At 54.2% G+C, this 17,364-nt stretch overlaps 2 protein-coding genes across 3 annotated transcripts; one reads left to right on the plus strand and one right to left on the minus strand.

The window, feature by feature from the left end:
• The first annotated feature begins 859 nt into the window (after window positions 1–859).
• Window positions 860–7,309, plus strand: CPNE6 (copine 6). The gene is made up of 17 exons (XM_036261373.1): window positions 860–1,055; window positions 2,342–2,513; window positions 2,932–3,111; window positions 3,428–3,502; window positions 3,672–3,746; window positions 3,879–3,962; window positions 4,054–4,143; window positions 4,474–4,578; window positions 4,788–4,874; window positions 5,094–5,153; window positions 5,410–5,543; window positions 5,626–5,680; window positions 5,771–5,822; window positions 6,128–6,261; window positions 6,397–6,633; window positions 6,827–7,001; window positions 7,121–7,309. Exons 2-16 carry the CDS (start codon window positions 2,346–2,348, stop codon window positions 6,962–6,964), a joined length of 1,674 nt encoding a protein of 557 aa, XP_036117266.1. The 5' UTR covers window positions 860–1,055; window positions 2,342–2,345; the 3' UTR covers window positions 6,965–7,001; window positions 7,121–7,309.
• Window positions 7,310–10,197: 2,888 nt separating this feature from the next.
• NRL (neural retina leucine zipper) lies at window positions 10,198–14,860 on the minus strand. Of its 2 annotated transcripts, none has more exons than XM_036246559.1 (3): window positions 14,452–14,860; window positions 11,697–12,104; window positions 10,198–10,843 (listed from the first exon to the last, which is right to left on the minus strand). In XM_036246559.1, the coding sequence occupies exons 2-3, from the start codon at window positions 12,075–12,077 to the stop codon at window positions 10,511–10,513; spliced, it is 714 nt and encodes a 237-aa protein (XP_036102452.1). In that variant the 5' UTR covers window positions 12,078–12,104; window positions 14,452–14,860; the 3' UTR covers window positions 10,198–10,510. The 2 variants fall into 2 exon arrangements, with proteins under 2 accessions (XP_036102452.1, XP_036102445.1); XM_036246552.1 differs by lacking the exon at window positions 14,452–14,860 and adding an exon at window positions 14,020–14,404 and having other exon boundaries at window positions 10,199–10,843.
• Window positions 14,861–17,364: the final 2,504 nt, after the last annotated feature.

Here is a 17,364-nt window from a genome sequence, read left to right on the forward strand (position 1 = left end):
CTTAATACATGAGCAGCTTAGAGGATGAAGGGTGAAGATGTTCTGGTGAACCCTCTTGCATACTCATCCCAGAGCACCATATACCCAAATGTCTTCACACGTGGCGTGCAACTCCCAGGCAACTGCTCACTTCCCCTGGTCTCACTAGGGAATGACTAATGTCTGGTTTCAAGATCTGTGCACGGTTTGGCCCTTCCCACAAGGAATCTCGGGGTGGGGGTGGGGGGAGTGAATTATAGGTACTAGGAAGTTGTTTCTGGAATCAGTGCTCCAGCACATCCCACTGGCAGCCCCATCTCTAGGGGGGTGGTTGTGTGATCGGGATGTGAGACTGTGTGCCCTTAAGCAGTTGTGTCCATGTCCTTGTGTCTCCCTGTTAAAAGGTGGCTGGGACACTGAGCCTCATTGTCAGAGCTATGGCTCAGCGTGGTTTCTAAGGAGCAATGAAGATCTCCATTCTGTTGTGTTTGGGTTGGTATGAGTGAGTGTACGTGTGTGTGACAAGTACAGCCCAGTGTTCTTTCATATGTACAAATATTCTTAACAAGTACGGAGAGTGTTGTGAGACTGGGTGTGTTTCCCTGTCTGTAGGGCTGTAGCTGTTGTGGTGTCACAGTGAATGTACGTGCTGGCGTCTGTGCGTGTCAAGATATGTGTGAGCCTGTGAGTCGTGGGTGCATCTCCATCGTTCCCCGTGTGAATGTGTGTGTGCACGCACCACCGCAATGTGTGCCTCTCTGTGATGCTGGCTGTGGGTGTGGTGTGAAGGGGAAGATGAGTGTCATTGTGTCTGTGGAGGTCCTGCCTCTGAGCCACCCCCAGCCCACCCTCCTCCCCGGGTTCTGAGGCTCCCTCCCAGGCAGTGTCCCTGCCCCTCCCCTCTTCTCCCTCCCAACTGGAGGGAGGGGGAGGGGGGAGCTGCCGCCCCCCCTCCCCATCCAGGCCCCATAAATAGCAGCAGAGCCAGAGCCGGAGCTGGAGCCAGCGGCTGGAGAAGAAAAGGAGTCAAGGCCAGGGCCAGAGCCGGAGACAGGAACCCCCCAACTAGAGCCCAGGTGAGCCCCCTTCTCCCCTAGCCTAGCCCAGCCCTGCCCAGCCCAGCCTGGTCCAGCCTCTGTGTTAGCTTCTCCCCCAGCCCCCAGAGAAGTCTCCGGTTCTGCCAGATCCCCTCACTACCACAGGTCCTTGCCCTTCTCAGGGGGATCTACAAGAACCGGGAGACTTGTGGCTAGAGGGAAGAGACCCCAAAACCCAGACCCCCCCCTCACAGATCCAGAAAGGCACACGCTATGAGGAGGGGGTACCCAGCCAGAGAAGGGTCCCAGTTCTGAGGGAGGTACCTACAGGAATTGTCACACCCTCCTGGAGACAGACGCACGACTAGGGGACAGACACACAAGGTGGGAGCATTCAGACACACCAATGCACACTCGCTGGGAGAAGCAGGACATGAGATCAGACAGCCTCACCCTGAGACGTGGACAGATACAGAGAGATGAACTGACCAGCCATGAACTCGGGCCAGCGTACCCCTGCCTGCTGCTGCCTGAGGCTTGGTACCACTGCTGGGGGAGGGTGGCGTGCGTGCATCCCACAAGCAGCATGGAGGGGGCCGCAGCTCCCCAAAAATCCCGTCGCTAAGAGACAGTGCCAGTGCTGCCAAGAAGGGTGAGAACAGGGAGGTGGGGAGGAAAGCGAGAGCTGTCATAATGGGAGCCCCTGCCAGGAACCTGGAGGAGCTTTCAGAGGGGACAGGGCTCTGCCTCTAACTCCCCAAGCCCACCACCCTTCCCTTCCCCTCAGCCCACTAGAAGGTGAGTGGGGGGAGGTAAATAGGGGCAGTCCAGGGCACCTTCCACCCTGCCTCCTCCTGCCCCCTGCAGGTCCATTTTCAAGGCCCATCCTCTTCAGACTTCCAGGGGCCGGCCCACCCCTCTCCCCACCCCGTTTGCCCCAGTTTATCTCCCTCCTGCCAAGACTGAGTGCAGCGCTGGCTCAAACATCAGCTGGGAAATAGCAGAAGGTGCTGAGGCAGTAAAAAGTGTGGATCAATTGATGGCCCAGGAGCCAAGACTGCTGGGAACCCCCCACCCTCCAGCCCGTCCAGCCCATCCATGCAGACTGGGCCAGAGCGGGGTGAGAGGTGCACAGGGCGCAGGCTGTGCAGGTGTGGGAGCTCAGGTACCTGCCCTCCTCTGCTCAGAGCTGCAGGGGAGCCAAGCTCAGAGAGGGCAGGGAAAACAGGAGGTCCATGAGTACCCGGGCCTCAAAAGGCAGGGCAAGGCTCCCAGAAGATAGGTGCTCCATTCCAGTGTCCAGGCCATCTATTCTGTCCCCACAGCGACATGTCAGACCCTGAGATGAGATGGGTGCCTGAGCCCCCAGCCATGACACTGGGGGCCTCACGGGTGGAGCTTCGGGTGTCCTGCCATGGCCTCTTGGACCGAGACACACTCACCAAGCCGCACCCCTGTGTGCTGCTCAAGCTCTACTCTGATGAGCAGTGGGTGGAGGTGAGAGCAAGCTCAGGTGTTTCCTTCACTAATTTCTGGCTTGGAAAGGAGGGAGGCTGGGTGGGGGCAACAAAGACCTCACGAGGGAATGTGAAGACCCTGAGGGGCCTCTTCCAGGCTGTGTGCGTAACCATGGTGAAGGATGTGCCATCGTTACAAACACAGATCATCTTACAGCTTCTGAAGCCCAGAGTTCCTGAGGGTCCTGAGATGGCCACAGGCAGCGGTACTGCTCCCAACGGCCTGGCGGCCTGGCGAGAGCTCCAGAGGGCTGATAGTCTAGTGAGCTCAGGGGTTCCGCCTAGGGAGGGAAGAACTAGTCTCTGAGAGTGTGCACGCTCAAGGAAATCTGGCATGGTGGGTGGTCCCGGGAAAAAGTACCTGGATTCCCAGAGGGCCTTCACCCCTCCTGCTGCAGGTGGAGCGCACAGAGGTGCTGCGCTCCTGCTCCAGCCCCGTCTTCTCCCGGGTGCTGGCCCTTGAGTACTTTTTTGAGGAAAAGCAGCCCCTGCAGTTCCACGTGTTTGACGCCGAGGACGGAGCCACCAGCCCCAGCAACGACACCTTCCTGGGCTCTACAGAGTGCACCTTGGGCCAGGTCTGGATTCCCACCCCACCCCCATCAGCTTCTGCCCCTGAAATCCAAATGAACAGAGAGCATGAGCGCTCAAGCTAATTCATGACAGGCTTGGATCCCCATCTCAGCCATTCACTGGCTGTGCAGCCTTGGGCAAGATACTTAACCTCTCTGAATCTTAGTTTCATCATCTAAACAATAGGAGGTCACAGTGCCTACCTTAAGGCTGCTGTGGAAATTAAGTCCAAGCCTAGCCCAACTTATTAACCTGTCCTTCATACCCTGGCCAAGGCAGGTGGGGCATCACAGCTGAGTATCCCTCCACCTCCATCCCCAGATTGTGTCACAAACCAAGGTCACTAAGCCATTGCTGCTGAAGAACGGGAAGACTGCGGGCAAGTCCACCATCACGGTAGGCAAGGTCACCTGTCCTCACCCCTGGACAGGGCATTCAATGCCCCTGCAAAGACATCCATGGTGACATCATGCCTAGGACTGGCCCCCACTTAAAGGAAAGGGCATAGGGTGGCCCTTGTGGTAGGGGGACAGGGGGAGTCCTGCCACTTGTGTTCCCCTTGCAGATTGTGGCCGAGGAGGTGTCTGGCACCAACGACTATGTGCAGCTCACCTTCAGAGCCCACAAGCTGGACAACAAGGTTGAAACCCCAGAATCCAAGCCCCCCACTCAGGACAAATCCCAGGGTCCCAGCACTGTTCCCTTCTCAGTGTTAGCCATTTCCCCCTGCACACCTCACCAGGCTCATGGGCCTTTTCCCCTATGTCCCCAGGATCTGTTCAGCAAATCTGACCCTTTCATGGAGATCTATAAGACGAACGGGGACCAGAGCGACCAGCTGGTCTGGAGGACCGAGGTTGGTGCCTGGGGCTAGGGGAAAGGAGGGAGGAAGAGCAGAGTATGGAAACCTAGACAGGAGGTGACCGGCTCTCTGGTGCCTCTCCAAGGTGGTGAAGAACAACCTGAACCCCAGCTGGGAGCCATTCCGCCTGTCCCTGCACTCCCTATGCAGCTGTGACATCCACAGGCCTCTAAAGGTGAAGCCCCGCCGAGCGAGGGCAGCCCACTGAAGCACCCAGTCTCTGGCTGAGACCTTCCCCCTGAGTGTAGCAAGCTCCCTCCCTCTCCCTCGTGGGGTAAAGAACCAGTCACAGCGCAACGTTCCTACACATGCACCTTTTATCAGAAGCCAAAGTCCCTGCCAGATTGAGTCAAAGAATGAATTTCTCAGCAGATGGCCTCTCTGGGCAGGTTGAGTTTGTATTTGGGGGCCTAGAGACTGTTACACCCCTACCTCCCTGAGTCCCTCCCCTGCCCCCAGGAACCATTGCAAAGCATCCCTGACCCTGACCTCCCTGCCTTCTCAGTTCCTGGTGTATGACTATGACTCAAGTGGGAAACATGACTTCATTGGAGAGTTCACCAGCACCTTCCAGGAGATGCAGGAGGGAACCGCAAATCCTGGACAAGAGGTGTCACAAAGGCCCCCTCCACCAGAATCCCCCCACTAAGATCTCTGGGGAAATCCTGAGGGTGATGCTGAAGAGGCCACCCTGCATGATAGGAGGTGGAGAGAGTTGAAAGTCCCCTCTGAGGTCTTGCTCTGGGAGGCTCAGCTGGAAGGGGATGAGGGGTCACCTGATGGAATTGTGACCTGGGCTTTCGGGTATGTGGGGTCTAGATGCAATGGGACTGCATCAACCCCAAGTATCGGGACAAGAAGAAGAACTACAAGAGCTCGGGCACCATAGTGCTGGCCCAGTGCACGGTAAATCCCAGTGCTGGCCCAAGCCCTGCCCCAGCCCCTGAGCCCTGCTGCAACCTCACATTCAACTCTTCCTTTCTTCTGGGAACTGAAAACCTTTGCCCTATACCACCACCAACTTTGACCTCAAAACTCTGGTTCCTCCACTTCCCCCACAGAAGCCCCACCAAGTTCCCTCCCCAAAGGCCCATCCCTCCACCTTACCTCCCCTGCTTCCTCCAGGTGGAAAAGGTGCACACCTTTCTGGATTACATCATGGGCGGCTGCCAGATCAGCTTCACGGTAAAGATGGGGACACAGGCAAGAGGGAGGGGCAAAGCCTACGGTGAACAGAAGGAGCCCAGAATCCCCTCTGCCCTGCCTAGGCCTCTCATGAGCCTAGCAATGTCACCTTGTACCCTCACCCCACTCTGTGATGATGCTGCTACCTGTGGGCTTGCCCAGATTCACTTTAGTCCTCCCTATAGACACTAGCTCTGGCCTAGCCGCTCTGTTGACTCTCAAAGATGCAGCACGTCCCTTTTCCCATCTCTACCAGGTGGCCATTGACTTCACAGCTTCCAATGGGGACCCGAGGAGCAGCCAGTCCCTACACTGCCTCAGTCCCCGCCAGCCCAACCACTACCTGCAGGCCCTGCGTGCAGTGGGAGGCATCTGCCAAGACTATGACAGGTAAGAAGAGGTGGGGGCAAGGGCCAGGAGACAGGCAGGGAGGCTTTGCCTGATGAGCCTTACAGCCTCTTTTTCTCCCCAGTGATAAACGGTTCCCAGCTTTTGGCTTTGGGGCTCGAATCCCTCCAAACTTTGAGGTAGGCTGGGTGCCAAGAGAAGGGAGGAGATGGTGGGAAAGTGAGACAGGAAGGAATGATCCCCTTGCTGTTCTCGCCTTACCCTCACAGGTGTCCCATGACTTTGCTATCAACTTTGACCCCGAGAATCCAGAATGTGAAGGTAAGAGGGGAGGTTCCCACCAGACCGCCTCCCCATACAGCTTGCTGCACACCCCATGCCAGAGCACAGACTGCATTCCCATGGGCCCAGCCGCCTGTGCCTTTACCCATTCAGCTCCTGTCTTCATTTGGTAAGACTTCCAGACCCTGGCCCAGCATCTACCCACTCAACTGCCCTAGTGCCTGGACCATCCAACTCTCCTACATATGGAGGAACTAGGGGAGGTGGGGCAGGACGCCTCCTTGTTTAAGGGGTGTCAGGAAGGGCTCCCTGCTGATCTCTGACAGCGTCATCTTGGTCCACAGAGATCTCGGGGGTCATCACTTCCTACCGCCGTTGCCTGCCCCAGATCCAGCTCTATGGCCCCACCAACGTGGCCCCTATCATCAACCGCGTGGCAGAGCCAGCCCAGCGGGAGCAGAGCACCGGCCAAGCCACGGTGAGGAGAGGCAGCAGGCAACCAGGCTCTGCCCGGGTGTTCTTGGGTGGGGCCAGGGACAGGGCCTGGGTTTGGGGCAGGTGCCAATGCCCTTGCACACAAAGCCTACCCTTCCTGCCCTCCACCTGTCCTCAGAAGTACTCCGTGCTGCTGGTGCTCACAGACGGCGTGGTAAGCGATATGGCCGAGACCCGCACCGCCATCGTGCGCGCTTCCCGCCTGCCCATGTCCATCATCATCGTGGGCGTGGGCAATGCTGACTTCTCCGACATGCGGCTGCTGGATGGTGACGAGGGTCCCTTGCGCTGCCCTCGAGGGGTGCCCGCGGCCCGCGACATCGTTCAGTTCGTGCCCTTCCGGGACTTCAAGGATGTGAGTGCCCGACGCTCCCTCCCAGCAGGACTCCTCTGCTCCTCATACCCCCAAATCTGGCCTGGTTCTCCCAACTGGTAGATGTCCTTAGAAGGAGGCTGGGATCCTGATGGCCATTCCAGAGCCATGCCCACCTGACCTCACCCCTTACGCTCCTGTCACCTAACCACGCCCCCACGCCCTCTACCTGCAGGCCGCACCCTCTGCGCTGGCTAAGTGCGTCCTGGCCGAGGTGCCCAGGCAGGTGGTGGAGTACTACGCCAGCCAGGGCATCAGCCCCGGGGCGCCCAGGCTCTGCACGCCAGCCACGACCCCCAGTTCTAGCCCGTGATTGCCTCCCACCGGACCGACACTCCCTCAGCCTCTCAGTGAGTTCTGAGGGCCCAAAGGGGTGAACAATACGGGGTGCCAGGTGGGGCTTGGTGGATCCCATCTTGGCCGGGTGTTACCACACCCAGATGTTTATGATTATCCCACCCTCTCTCAGGTGCCTGTCCTGACCCTTGTGACTACAGTGACCAGTGCCTCTCCCTCTTGGATCAGCTGTGCCCCGTGGGTCCTAGAAGTGAGTGGAGAGCCCTGCCCCATCTCTCCAGGCCCCATAGCCTTGTGGCCCTTCAATGACTCTCTTCAGTGATCCTGACTTTCTGGCCATTAATAAAGGGAACCACTCCTAGCACCTCAGCCTCTACCCATCATGTCTCAGATGCCCACTGGGCAGTCTGTAGCACTCACAAACACCATTAAAAAATGAGAACCGCCCGGCCGGTGTGGCTCAGTGGTTGAGCGTCCACCCATGCACCAAGAGGTCACTGGTTCGATTCCTGGTCAGGACACATGCCCAGGTTATGGGCCACATCCCCAGTGGGGGCATGCAAGAGGTGACTGATTGATATTCTCTCTCATTGCTGTTTCTATCTCTCTTCCTCTCTCTTTAAAATGAATAAAGAAAAGAAATTTTAAAAAGAAAGAAAGAAAGAAATGAGAACCAACACCTCTTGAAAACTGGGCCAGAGTTTACCAGGCAGCCAGATGTCTCTACAGTCTCACTCCAACTATGTACCAATGAGATCTGAGGAGCCTCTATCCTCACTCCCCAACGCCAGGGGGCCCAGGCACCATGGGGGTTAATTATTGGAGATGGGGGAGGAAATAAGGGGCTGTCAAGGAGGCAGGCTAATGCCTTTTTACAGCTGTCTCCAGAGAAGCCCAGCTGAGTCCCCAGGGGCTGAACTCCAGCCCCCACACAGCTGTGGGGTGGGGCCTAGAAGGGGTGAGGAGGTACTGAAAGAGGGCAGCAGGTCTGCCAGTGAACTGTGAACACAGAGGGGTCTTCTAAGGTCTGTATCACCTGTTTTTCCTGGTTGTATGAATGTGTGTGTGTGTGTGTGTGTGTGTGTGTGTGTGTGTTCATATACTGCACATCCCTGATTTTCCATCAGTGTGGTCTTAAAGGTTCAGGTAGTCCAGCTGCATACTCTTAATAACATTAACAATAGCAGCACACATTATTGTTCAGCCAAAGAAGAACCAGTAGGCCTGAAACTTGAGCCCAGGCCCATCTGACTAAAGTGCCCACACTCTTTTTTTATTGATTGATTTTAGAGAGAGAGGAAGAGAGAGGGAGAGAGAGATAGAAACATCGATGAGAGAGAACATCGATTGGCCACCTCCTGCAGGCCCCCCACTGGGGATTCAGCCCACAACCTGGGCATGTGCCCTGACAGGGAATCGAACCAGCGACCTCTTGGTGCATGGGTCTACACTCAACCGCTGAGCCACACCAGCCGGGCTAAAGTGCCCACACTCTTAATCACTGGTATACAACTTGGCTGTGTGGGATGTATCTGCATGACCCTCATCTTGTGACCCATGTGTATGTATATGTGGCCTGATTGTGTATATTGTAGGTGCCTGTGGATGGACATCTCTGCCTGTGTGTGTGTGTGTGTGCCTCAGCCAATCAAGTAAAGTGTGCAAGAACAGTAGCGGGTTGAGATTACAGCTCCAGAGAGCAGGTGAGACACTTGTGAGATCCAGGGTGAGGGAAGAAGAGCTGTGCTCCTGGAGGGACCCTTCCTGCCCCAGCCTCTCCCTTCAATGATGTGCATGGAAAGAGATGAAGGAGGAGAGGCTAAAGGTGCCACGAGCCAGCCACAGACAAAGAGGGTAGCCAGTAGCCAACAGCCAGTGGTGGGAAAGGAAGAGGAGAAGAGAAGAAATCCTGGGGGAGATGGAAGAGAGGCTCCCATTGTAGGCTCCTGAGTGGAGGAGGGACAAGCTGGGCTAGAGGAGGGGGAGGAGGGAACAAGAACTGGGATGGGAAGAGACAGCTGAGGAAGGGGCGGATAGAGGGGGCAGAAAGGAAGAGAGACATATGGGAGCCTCTTCCCCCACACTCAACTACTCCCCATTTATTATGTCATTTAGAGGACCTGTGACAGTAGCTGGTGAGGTTGCTGCTCACAGTTCAATGCCTCTGATCTGCCCAGATCCCAACCCACTCTCACCATAGGCTGCTGAAACAGAGGGTTGGATTACCATGGCAACTGTGAGACCTCAGGATAGCTACAGACAGGCCTGGCCCAGTCACTGATACTCCTGGGCTTCTGTGCAGTAGTGCTGGGAGAGCGACGTTCCATCTGGCCCAATCTCTACCCCTCCACCCCATTTTCATTGGGCCTCCAGAACTGAAATGTACCACTCAGCCCAGGTAGGGGCTTCCCAGTCTCTCTCTCTCTCTCTCTCTCTCACACACACACACACACACACACACACACACAAGTCTGGAGCAAGAATAAAAAATGAACACTTCTTAAACTGCAAGAACATTAGCCAATAGCATTAAGTTCTGCCTGGACTTCAAGTTTAATTCACAAAAGTTGCATTCTCTCAGCTCCTTGTCATGCTAGGGAAAGTCTCACCTCAGCCTTCAGAAAGGCAGGAGGCAGCAGGGTCACCTTAGGTAGATCTGGAGGTCAAGGCAGCCTGCTGGGAGCAGCAGAGGACATGCATGAGCTCATCCACTGCCTAGGCTGCAGCCAGGAAGCCGGAGTTGGACAGGAAGTACCTTTGGTGAAGTTGTCCTGGGGAGACCGTTGGACTCCCATACTAAGGAGATGCCAGAACTGGAAAGGTGTCAGAAGTCATCCAAACCAAATGAGGAGTAGATGAGGTAACCAAGACCCAAGGAGCAAATGATTTGTTTAAGATTACAGAGGCATCTGGTGGCGCAGCTGTAACACCTGCCCAAGGGCCCACACTAAGCACCCCCAGAGCTCTTGGGGCCCTTGCAGCTCTGGCCCCTGGAGGCCACTGGGTTGGGTAGGAGGAAAGCCTCTTGGATAGAATTCCTATTCTGTCTTGCTATTGGAATTAAAATTTTGAAAATGCAGTAGTCCTAAATAGGGAGATTACAAATCCCACAATGAAAATACAGCTTTATTGCTAATTACCACCTAAGACACTACAGGTTGAAAACCATAAATTAAAATCTAAACTGAGGGGGAAGCTGCACCACTCCCTCGCCTCCCATGCACTGTCACCCAGACATCATCCGCGTCCCTGCCCTCCCCCCTCCCCCCAGCCCCGCCACTCCACACACACACAGGCCTGAGCATGTGGATTTGGGCAGAAGGTAGAGGATTTCTGTGCATGGCCTGCTTGAGGGGAAGGGAACCCTCTCCCAGAAAATGACCATCATCTAACCTCGGAGCATGCCTTGAGGGTCCAAGAAGTTTGGGTATATTTCTGTGGTCATACAAAGGAGTGTCTGGCACCAGAAGGAGCTCAATAACCACTTAGTGAATGGGACAGCTGCCTCCTGGATGGTGACCCCCACCCCAACCTATTCCACCATTCCGCGGCCCCAAGTGGCTCAGAGAAAGAAGTGGGAGTGGTCCCCGGACCCGGGGCCGCTGGAGGACAGCCGGTCACAACGAGCCTTGTAGAGGTCGCGCTCCCTGGCCAGGCGGGCCACCTCGGCCCGCAGCGCGTCCAGCTGGGCGGCCAGGCGAGCTCGCTCCGCTTCCAGCCCGCGCCGCTGCTGCAGCCGCTTGGAGCGACAGGCCTGCGCGTACCCGCGGTTCTTCAGCGTGCGGCGTCTCTGCTTCAGCCGCAGCGCCTCGTCGCGCCCGCAGCCCCGCAGCTGTCGGTTTAACTCCCGCACAGACATCGACACCAGAGCCGCGTCGGAAAAGCGCTCGGCCAGCTGCAGAGGGAGCGGGTGGAGACCAAGTCAGGACAGAGTCCCGCCCTGCTCCTCACTCGGGTCGCCACGCCAGGCTGGCCCCGCCCCCTGGGAAGGCCCCGCCTCCGCTCGCGACTTGACCTGGCTGCTTGCTCTTCCACTGATTCTATCTCCCATCCCAGACCCCAGCCCAGGTCTCAACACTTTCGGGTTCCCAAGGGTGCTAGCTGAGGGTCTCGAGCCCCTTTACACCCGTCTGGTCCTGCAGGCCCCGCCCGCCTCCCACTGTCCAGCGAGCCCATCCCACACTTGAACCCCGCGCGCGCGATCCCTGTGCGGTCCTTAGCATCATGCTCCAGGCGCATGTCTCCAGGGGACCCGCGCTCAGATAGATCCCGCCTTTCCAACACACCTGGCTGTCCTCCCCTGAAGGCTGCAACCCTGTGACCCTCAAAGGATTTGGATTACATCCTAATGCCCTCAACACCCCCATCTGTGTCTATAATTAATAGGATGAGTCCCAATCCTTTCTGAGAAGGTTGGGGACTGGGGAAGCACAAAATCTTGAAAAAGCCAACTTCATTCGCGTTCCCACAGTCAACTCCATGCCATTCCCTGTTTTCCACGAATGGTGTATCTTTTTACCTCCCATAATCGCCTGCTCCCCGATGCCCTTTAACTCTCAACTCTCCCCTTTCTGTCCTCTTCTAACAACTTGATCTTCTCCCTCTTCCTCTGGGGTCAGCCTATTCATTTCTCTCCCTTTGGAATAAAAGGAAGGGGTAGAAGATTCTCCTGCCCTTTGTCTCTTTCCCAGTCCAGGAACTCCTTCTCTCACCCTGCCTCCCCTCAGAACAGCTCACTGATCACTCACCTGGGCATGCTGCGCTCCTGTCTGCTCTGGGCTCCCTGCGTAGTAGCCGTGGGGCCCCTCAACAGGGACTGGGCTCTGACCCTGCAGCAGCTCCACCGCCTCCTCAGGACTCAGCCCCAGGGTCTCCCCAGCCCCCAGCTGCTGCTGTAGGGTGGCCAGCCAGTACAGCTCCTCCAGGCCTGGCCGAGGGCCCTCGGTGGCCCCCGCCATGCCTGGCTCACTGAAGGTGGGTGAAGGAGGCACTGAGCTGTAAGGTGTGGAGCCCAATGAGGCTGCGAGGGTGCCAGATCGCCCCTCAGAAGGTTCTCGTTTTACCTCAAACTTCATCAAGTCGAAATCATTGACATACTCCATGGCCAGGGGGCTCGGAGGCAGAGCCATTCTCAGGCTGGATTGGGAGGGGTACACCTGCAAAGAAGAAGAGACATTTGGAACACTTGCAGACTGCCTGCCCGCATCCTTCACCAAAACCTGCAGCCCCCTCCACCCGCACCCCACCCGAAGCCTAAGTACCCTGGAGCCCAAATTCTGGAAAGCTGGGGTGATAGTACAGCCCTGTTCCCTGCATAGTCTTCTCTGGGCTGGGAGCCACCTTTTTAGGTGGCAGGGGCTCCTGACTGGGGGCAAGCAGCTTAAAGGCCTGAATGAGCCCTGACCTGTATGGCTCAGTGATTAGTGCATTGGCCTGAGCACCGAAGGGTCTCAGGTTCGATTCTCAGTCAAGGGCATGTACATGACTTGCAGGTTCGATCCCTGGCCCCAGTCGGGGTGTGTGCAGGAAGCAACCAATTGATGTGTTTCTCTCACATCGTTGTTTCTCTCTCTCTCTCTCTCTCTCTCCCTCCCTCCCTCCCTTCCACTCTCTCTAAAAATCAAAGGAAAAAATATCCTCAGGTGAGGATTAACAACAACAACGAAGTATTTTAAATAAGGATAGCACAGCCTCTGACCCCCACTGGTGCTTCTGAGATCTATGAAAAACAAGAGGAATATGGCAGTGCTCCAACTCTGCTGCTGGAACACGCTGAGATGCTCTGTCATCTCAAGTGGCATCATTTCATTTCTAAGCAATTAAAAATTTTTGCTTAATTAACCGTGAGAGTCTGTGTATTATTTTAGGACAATGGGAAGCATGTATGCTGTGAATTTTAATGTACATGCTCTATCTCTCAGAGCACTCAACCTGATGCCTTGCATATAGAAGACCCTGACTGCACATCTGTTCTTTGGATTAATCAATGAATCCCTTTTACAGGAGTGACAGACTTTCCAAAGAAAAAAAGAAAGATTCTAGAATCAGTTTTAGAAAAATCAGGACTGAGGGGTGACCATCTTTCCCCAAGGCCAATCTCGCCAAGGGGAACCAACCAAGACTGGTTTTCCTTCTTCTATTCAGAACTCCCTATATTGTGTGAACTTGAACAGATCACCTTCCTCTTTCTGACTCCAGTTTCCCCTTCTGTTCAATGAAGGAAATTAGACGTTAACATTTCCCAAAGAATGATCTGTGAAACACTAAGTCTGAGAAATACCCAAGAAAAGGCCTGTGCTCAGATAACTTTGGGAAAGGCTGCCTCCCATCCCCACCTCTTGCACAGTCACAAAGCACAGCAGCATATGAATCTAAGTCCTTCAATAAATCGTCTGTTCAACTTCAACACAGAGTGTACCAAACTTAATGTCGCCAAGGAACTCTCCTCCCTATTATCAACCAGGGAGCATGTGCTCACCTCTGACTTGATGACCTCAAAGAGTCTTCCCAGCCTGGAAATCTCAAGCCCTAGCGTGGGTCCCAGTTCCAGCAGCAGAACCCAGAAAGGGCAAAGCAGGGCGTGCTTATCCCCAAGGCTTAGAGTTTGGCTCCATCTTGATGCCTCACACCCAGGTATCCCTCTTTCCAACCAGACCCCCAGGCTCTGCCCGAAGAGGCGGGAGGAAGGACAAGTCCTTTCTTTCTTCCTGTCCCGGAGAAGGGTTGTTGCCCTATCTATTGTGCTCCTCGCCCTTGAGAGGACAGAGAAGATAGGAACAAAGACACAGATTGAAGGAACTGGTCCTTGGCAGGGAGAAGGCAGTAAGACACTGAAAGAAGTGTCCAGAGAGAATTAGATGAAGAAATCATCTAATCTCTTAGGAAGGAGGCTTGTTTATGTTTCTGATATGATAACCGTGAGGGACATAAAGCCAGTCAGGGTGGGAGTGGGGCAGGAGACAGAAGTGTGAGGATTCCTGAAAATAGATGACAGAGAGCAGACAGCAGGTATCAGAGGAGGTATCTCTAGGTTAGAGACCCAGCACCCAGGAAGGCCCAGGGCATACTCACTTAAGGGATGGCAGAGGTGATGTGGTCAGTGTCAGAGCCAGACAAGCACAGCTTACCCAGAGACTGGAGGCCCCATTGAGCAAGGCCTAGTGCCTCTGTGCTCAGAACAAGGGGCTATGGGCACAGAGCCCACAGGGCACTCTTAAAGGGATAACTCTCTGAGGTCATCTGTGGTCTTTAGGCCTTCCGCCAATGAGGTAAGGGGATCATCTGCCTATCTCATTGGCCTGGAAGGTTGGGGGGAACAAGAGGAGAGAACAAGGAAGGAAAGGGGGCATCTTCCTCAGCAAAGCTCCTCACTGGTGGTATGACTCACATGTGCTCAGCTCCCTGGTACAGACCACCACCCTCAGGTGAACACAATCCTCAGGCCTCAGAGACTGAAAGTATGGGATTGGAAAGGAGAACGAGACAAGCGCCCAGTGTCCTCACCCTCCAAGTAGCTCCTTGTCATTGTTTCTGGGGAGTCCAAGCTCTCCTGAGCCCACTCTCACCTGGACTGGTGGGTGTCTCCTTTTTTCAGGAATCCTCACATTTCTGCCCCCTGCCTCATGCCACTGTGTCTAGCCTTGTGACCCTCTTAGCTATCACGTCAGCAGAGAAGCCCTCTTCTCCACGCTGAATCTCCAGCACTCGGTCTCTCCCACTCTTGTTGGCCCAGCCAGTCCCAGGAGCCCAGCTTAGGAGAAGGAGCAGGAAAAGGGAGAGTGGGAAATTCTGCTCTTTCCTTCTGGGCCACTGTGGGACACTGAAATCTAATCACCCCAATCCACCTGAGACTTCTGTAACCGCCCTCAAAAGCCCTCTGCTTCCTCCTGTCTTTTCCCTGTGTGCGTCTCTGTCCTTCTCTCTTCCTCTCTCATGTGTCCTGGTTCCCAGATGGCTGGTAGGTGACCTACATTGTCAGCCTAATCCCCTAACACCTCTTAGAGCTATCATCCCTGAGTAGAAGTTGGAACAGGGATACTAGGAATTAGGCAAGGAGATGTTTAAACCTGTCTGAAGCTGTTTAAATAGGGTCTGTACTGGAATAGAACTCCAAGAGCTAAGGCTATTCCCTACCTTCTGAGGACACCCAAACCCTCCCACGGGGTTAACAGATCCTGTTTCCCAACCCAATGAGCAGTGTGGGTGTCCATCAGCCCCAATGATGATCATTTATAAAAATTAACCTAGTTCCAGCCTTAGGTGTTGGGTGAAAAGGTGGGAGAGTCATGTGATTTAAGACAGTGGTTCTCACAACAAAGCTGGGGACAGGGCAGGGAGGGAAGGGGAGGGGGAATCAGTGGGAGGGGAGGAAAAACATCTGTAACAAAAATTAATTAATTAATAAAAAATAATAAATAAAAATAAAACTTAAAAAAAAAAGACAATGGTTCTCAAAGTATGGTCCCCAGATCAGCAGCATCACCTGGGAACATGTTAGAAATTCAGATTCTCTGGCCTCACCTCAAATCTACTGAATCAGAAACTCTGGGGATGTGGCCAAAATCTCTGTGTTTTAATAAGCCCTCTGGGCAATGTTGATGAAAACTGATGTTTGAGAACCACTGCTGTACAGAATGTCTACAGTGAACTCAGCTTCCCTTAATGCATGAGTGTTTGTGTGTGTTCTCTACACACATATAAGAAGACTTAGATCAGATGAAGGCTCGTACTTTCCACACCTGGCCTCTATTTTGTGGAACAGAGACCATTACCATTGTTTAAGGAGAAAGGTTTCTCGGTGTGATTGCCTGGGTCTAGTGCTGTTTTGTAGAAGAACCAAGAAGCCCAAGGCCTGGAAACAAATCCACAGAATTGGATGGGGATCATAGAGACAGGGAACCCTCACACATGCCCACGGCATGTGGCTCTAAGGCAGACAGCCAGGAAAGAGACCCCAGAATTTCCCTGGTTGAAGAAGGAATAGGAAGTGTTGAATGCCAGCCCCTTTTTTCATGCCTGGTCTGGCCTGGCCAGACACTTGCCTCCCTTCCCCCAGCAGCTGTCAGGTTTGCACTGATCCTCTTGTTTACTGGAGAGCTCAAAGGAGAGGTGGGAGGGCTAAGCTGCTAACGGGCTAAAGGAGTCAGACTAAACAAGCTCAGGCAGGTTGAGCTGCTAGGGGCTCAGACCGGGTGCCACTGACCAGGGAAAGGAGTCTGGAGACTGAGAGCTGGGCCAGGGGGAAAAGGACCAAGGACAGGGAAAGGAGGTTGTTAATGGGTTCTCTGTGGGGAGGTGGGGGACACATGCTTACACTGACTGGCTCAAGGACATCTGGGGACAAAAAATAGGGATGAAAAAGATGAAGCCAGGTGGACTCTAGGAATGGCAGAACAGAGGAAGGGAAGCAGGAAGATTTAGCTAAGGAGGCAGTGGGTGCAGATCTGAACAGAGGGCAGAACAAGTCAGGGGCTCCCCAGGGATCTGGACTGAAGGAGACAGAGGGACATAGGCACATGGAAAAGATGGGCAAAGGTCCATGGGGAACTAAAGGAGAGAGAGGAAAGCTTCTGGGAGGAGACCAAGAAAGGAATAAGAGTAATGAGAGGTGATGAGAGCAAAGGACTAGAAAAGCAAGAGCAGTAGAAGAAAGAAACAAAGGAAAGTAAGACTGAAGACCAAGAACTAAAACAAATACAGAGATGCCCTGGCCGGTTTGGCTCAGCGGTTAGAGCATCGGCCTGCAGTCTGGAGAGACCCGGGTTCGGTTCCCACTAAGGGCATGTACCTCAGTTGCAGTTTGTCCCCGGCCCTGGTTGGTTGTGCGGGTGGCGACCACTCGATGTGTCCCTTTCACATCGATGTTTCTCTCTCTCTCTGTTCCTCTCTCTCCCTCCCACTCTATCTGAACAAAGAATGGAAAAATGTCCATGGGTGAGGGTGATAAAAATAAATAAATAAATAAATAAATAAATAAATAAATAAATAAATAAATAAAACAAATATAGAGAAAGCTAGATGGTAAGGTCACAAAGAAAGACTAGTGGCCAAAGGACAAAAGGTAGAAAGATATGACTGAGGGATGCTGGACCATGGGGAAAGAGGGCCAAGCCGGCAAAGGGCCTGGGGAAGTGGAAAACAGAAAGGAAGGCCTGGCTGGTATGGCCCAGTGGTTGAGCATCAACCCATGCATCAAGAGGTTGCTGGTTCGATTCCTGGTCAGGGTATGTGTCCAGTTTGGGCCAAATCCCCAGTGGGGGGCAAGCAGGAGGCGGCCAATCAATGCTCTCTCTCATCAATGTTTCTATCTCTCTCTCTCTCTCAAATCAATAAAGAAAAAAAAATTTTTTTTAAAGAAAACAGAGAGGAAGGACAGAGAGGAGCCAGTCAGCAATCCAGGATGCTTCACTATCTCCT

This window comes from Molossus molossus, unplaced genomic scaffold, assembly GCF_014108415.1.
Source record: "Molossus molossus isolate mMolMol1 unplaced genomic scaffold, mMolMol1.p scaffold_m16_p_1, whole genome shotgun sequence".
Lineage (NCBI taxonomy): Eukaryota > Metazoa > Chordata > Mammalia > Chiroptera > Molossidae > Molossus > Molossus molossus.

Excerpts from the sequence above, each read along its gene's own strand:
- CPNE6 (XM_036261373.1), top strand. The coding sequence starts at position 2,346 with ATGTCAGACCCTGAGATGAGATGGGTGCCTGAGCCCCCAGCCATGACA. Across the intron at positions 2,514-2,931 it reads CTGATGAGCAGTGGGTGGAG|GTGGAGCGCACAGAGGTGCT; the intron begins GTGAGAGCAAGC and ends CTCCTGCTGCAG. Across the intron at positions 3,747-3,878 it reads CCCACAAGCTGGACAACAAG|GATCTGTTCAGCAAATCTGA; the intron begins GTTGAAACCCCA and ends CTATGTCCCCAG.
- NRL (XM_036246559.1), bottom strand. The coding sequence starts at position 12,077 with ATGGCTCTGCCTCCGAGCCCCCTGGCCATGGAGTATGTCAATGATTTC. Across the intron at positions 10,844-11,696 it reads CAGGAGCGCAGCATGCCCAG|CTGGCCGAGCGCTTTTCCGA; the intron begins GTGAGTGATCAG and ends CTCCCTCTGCAG.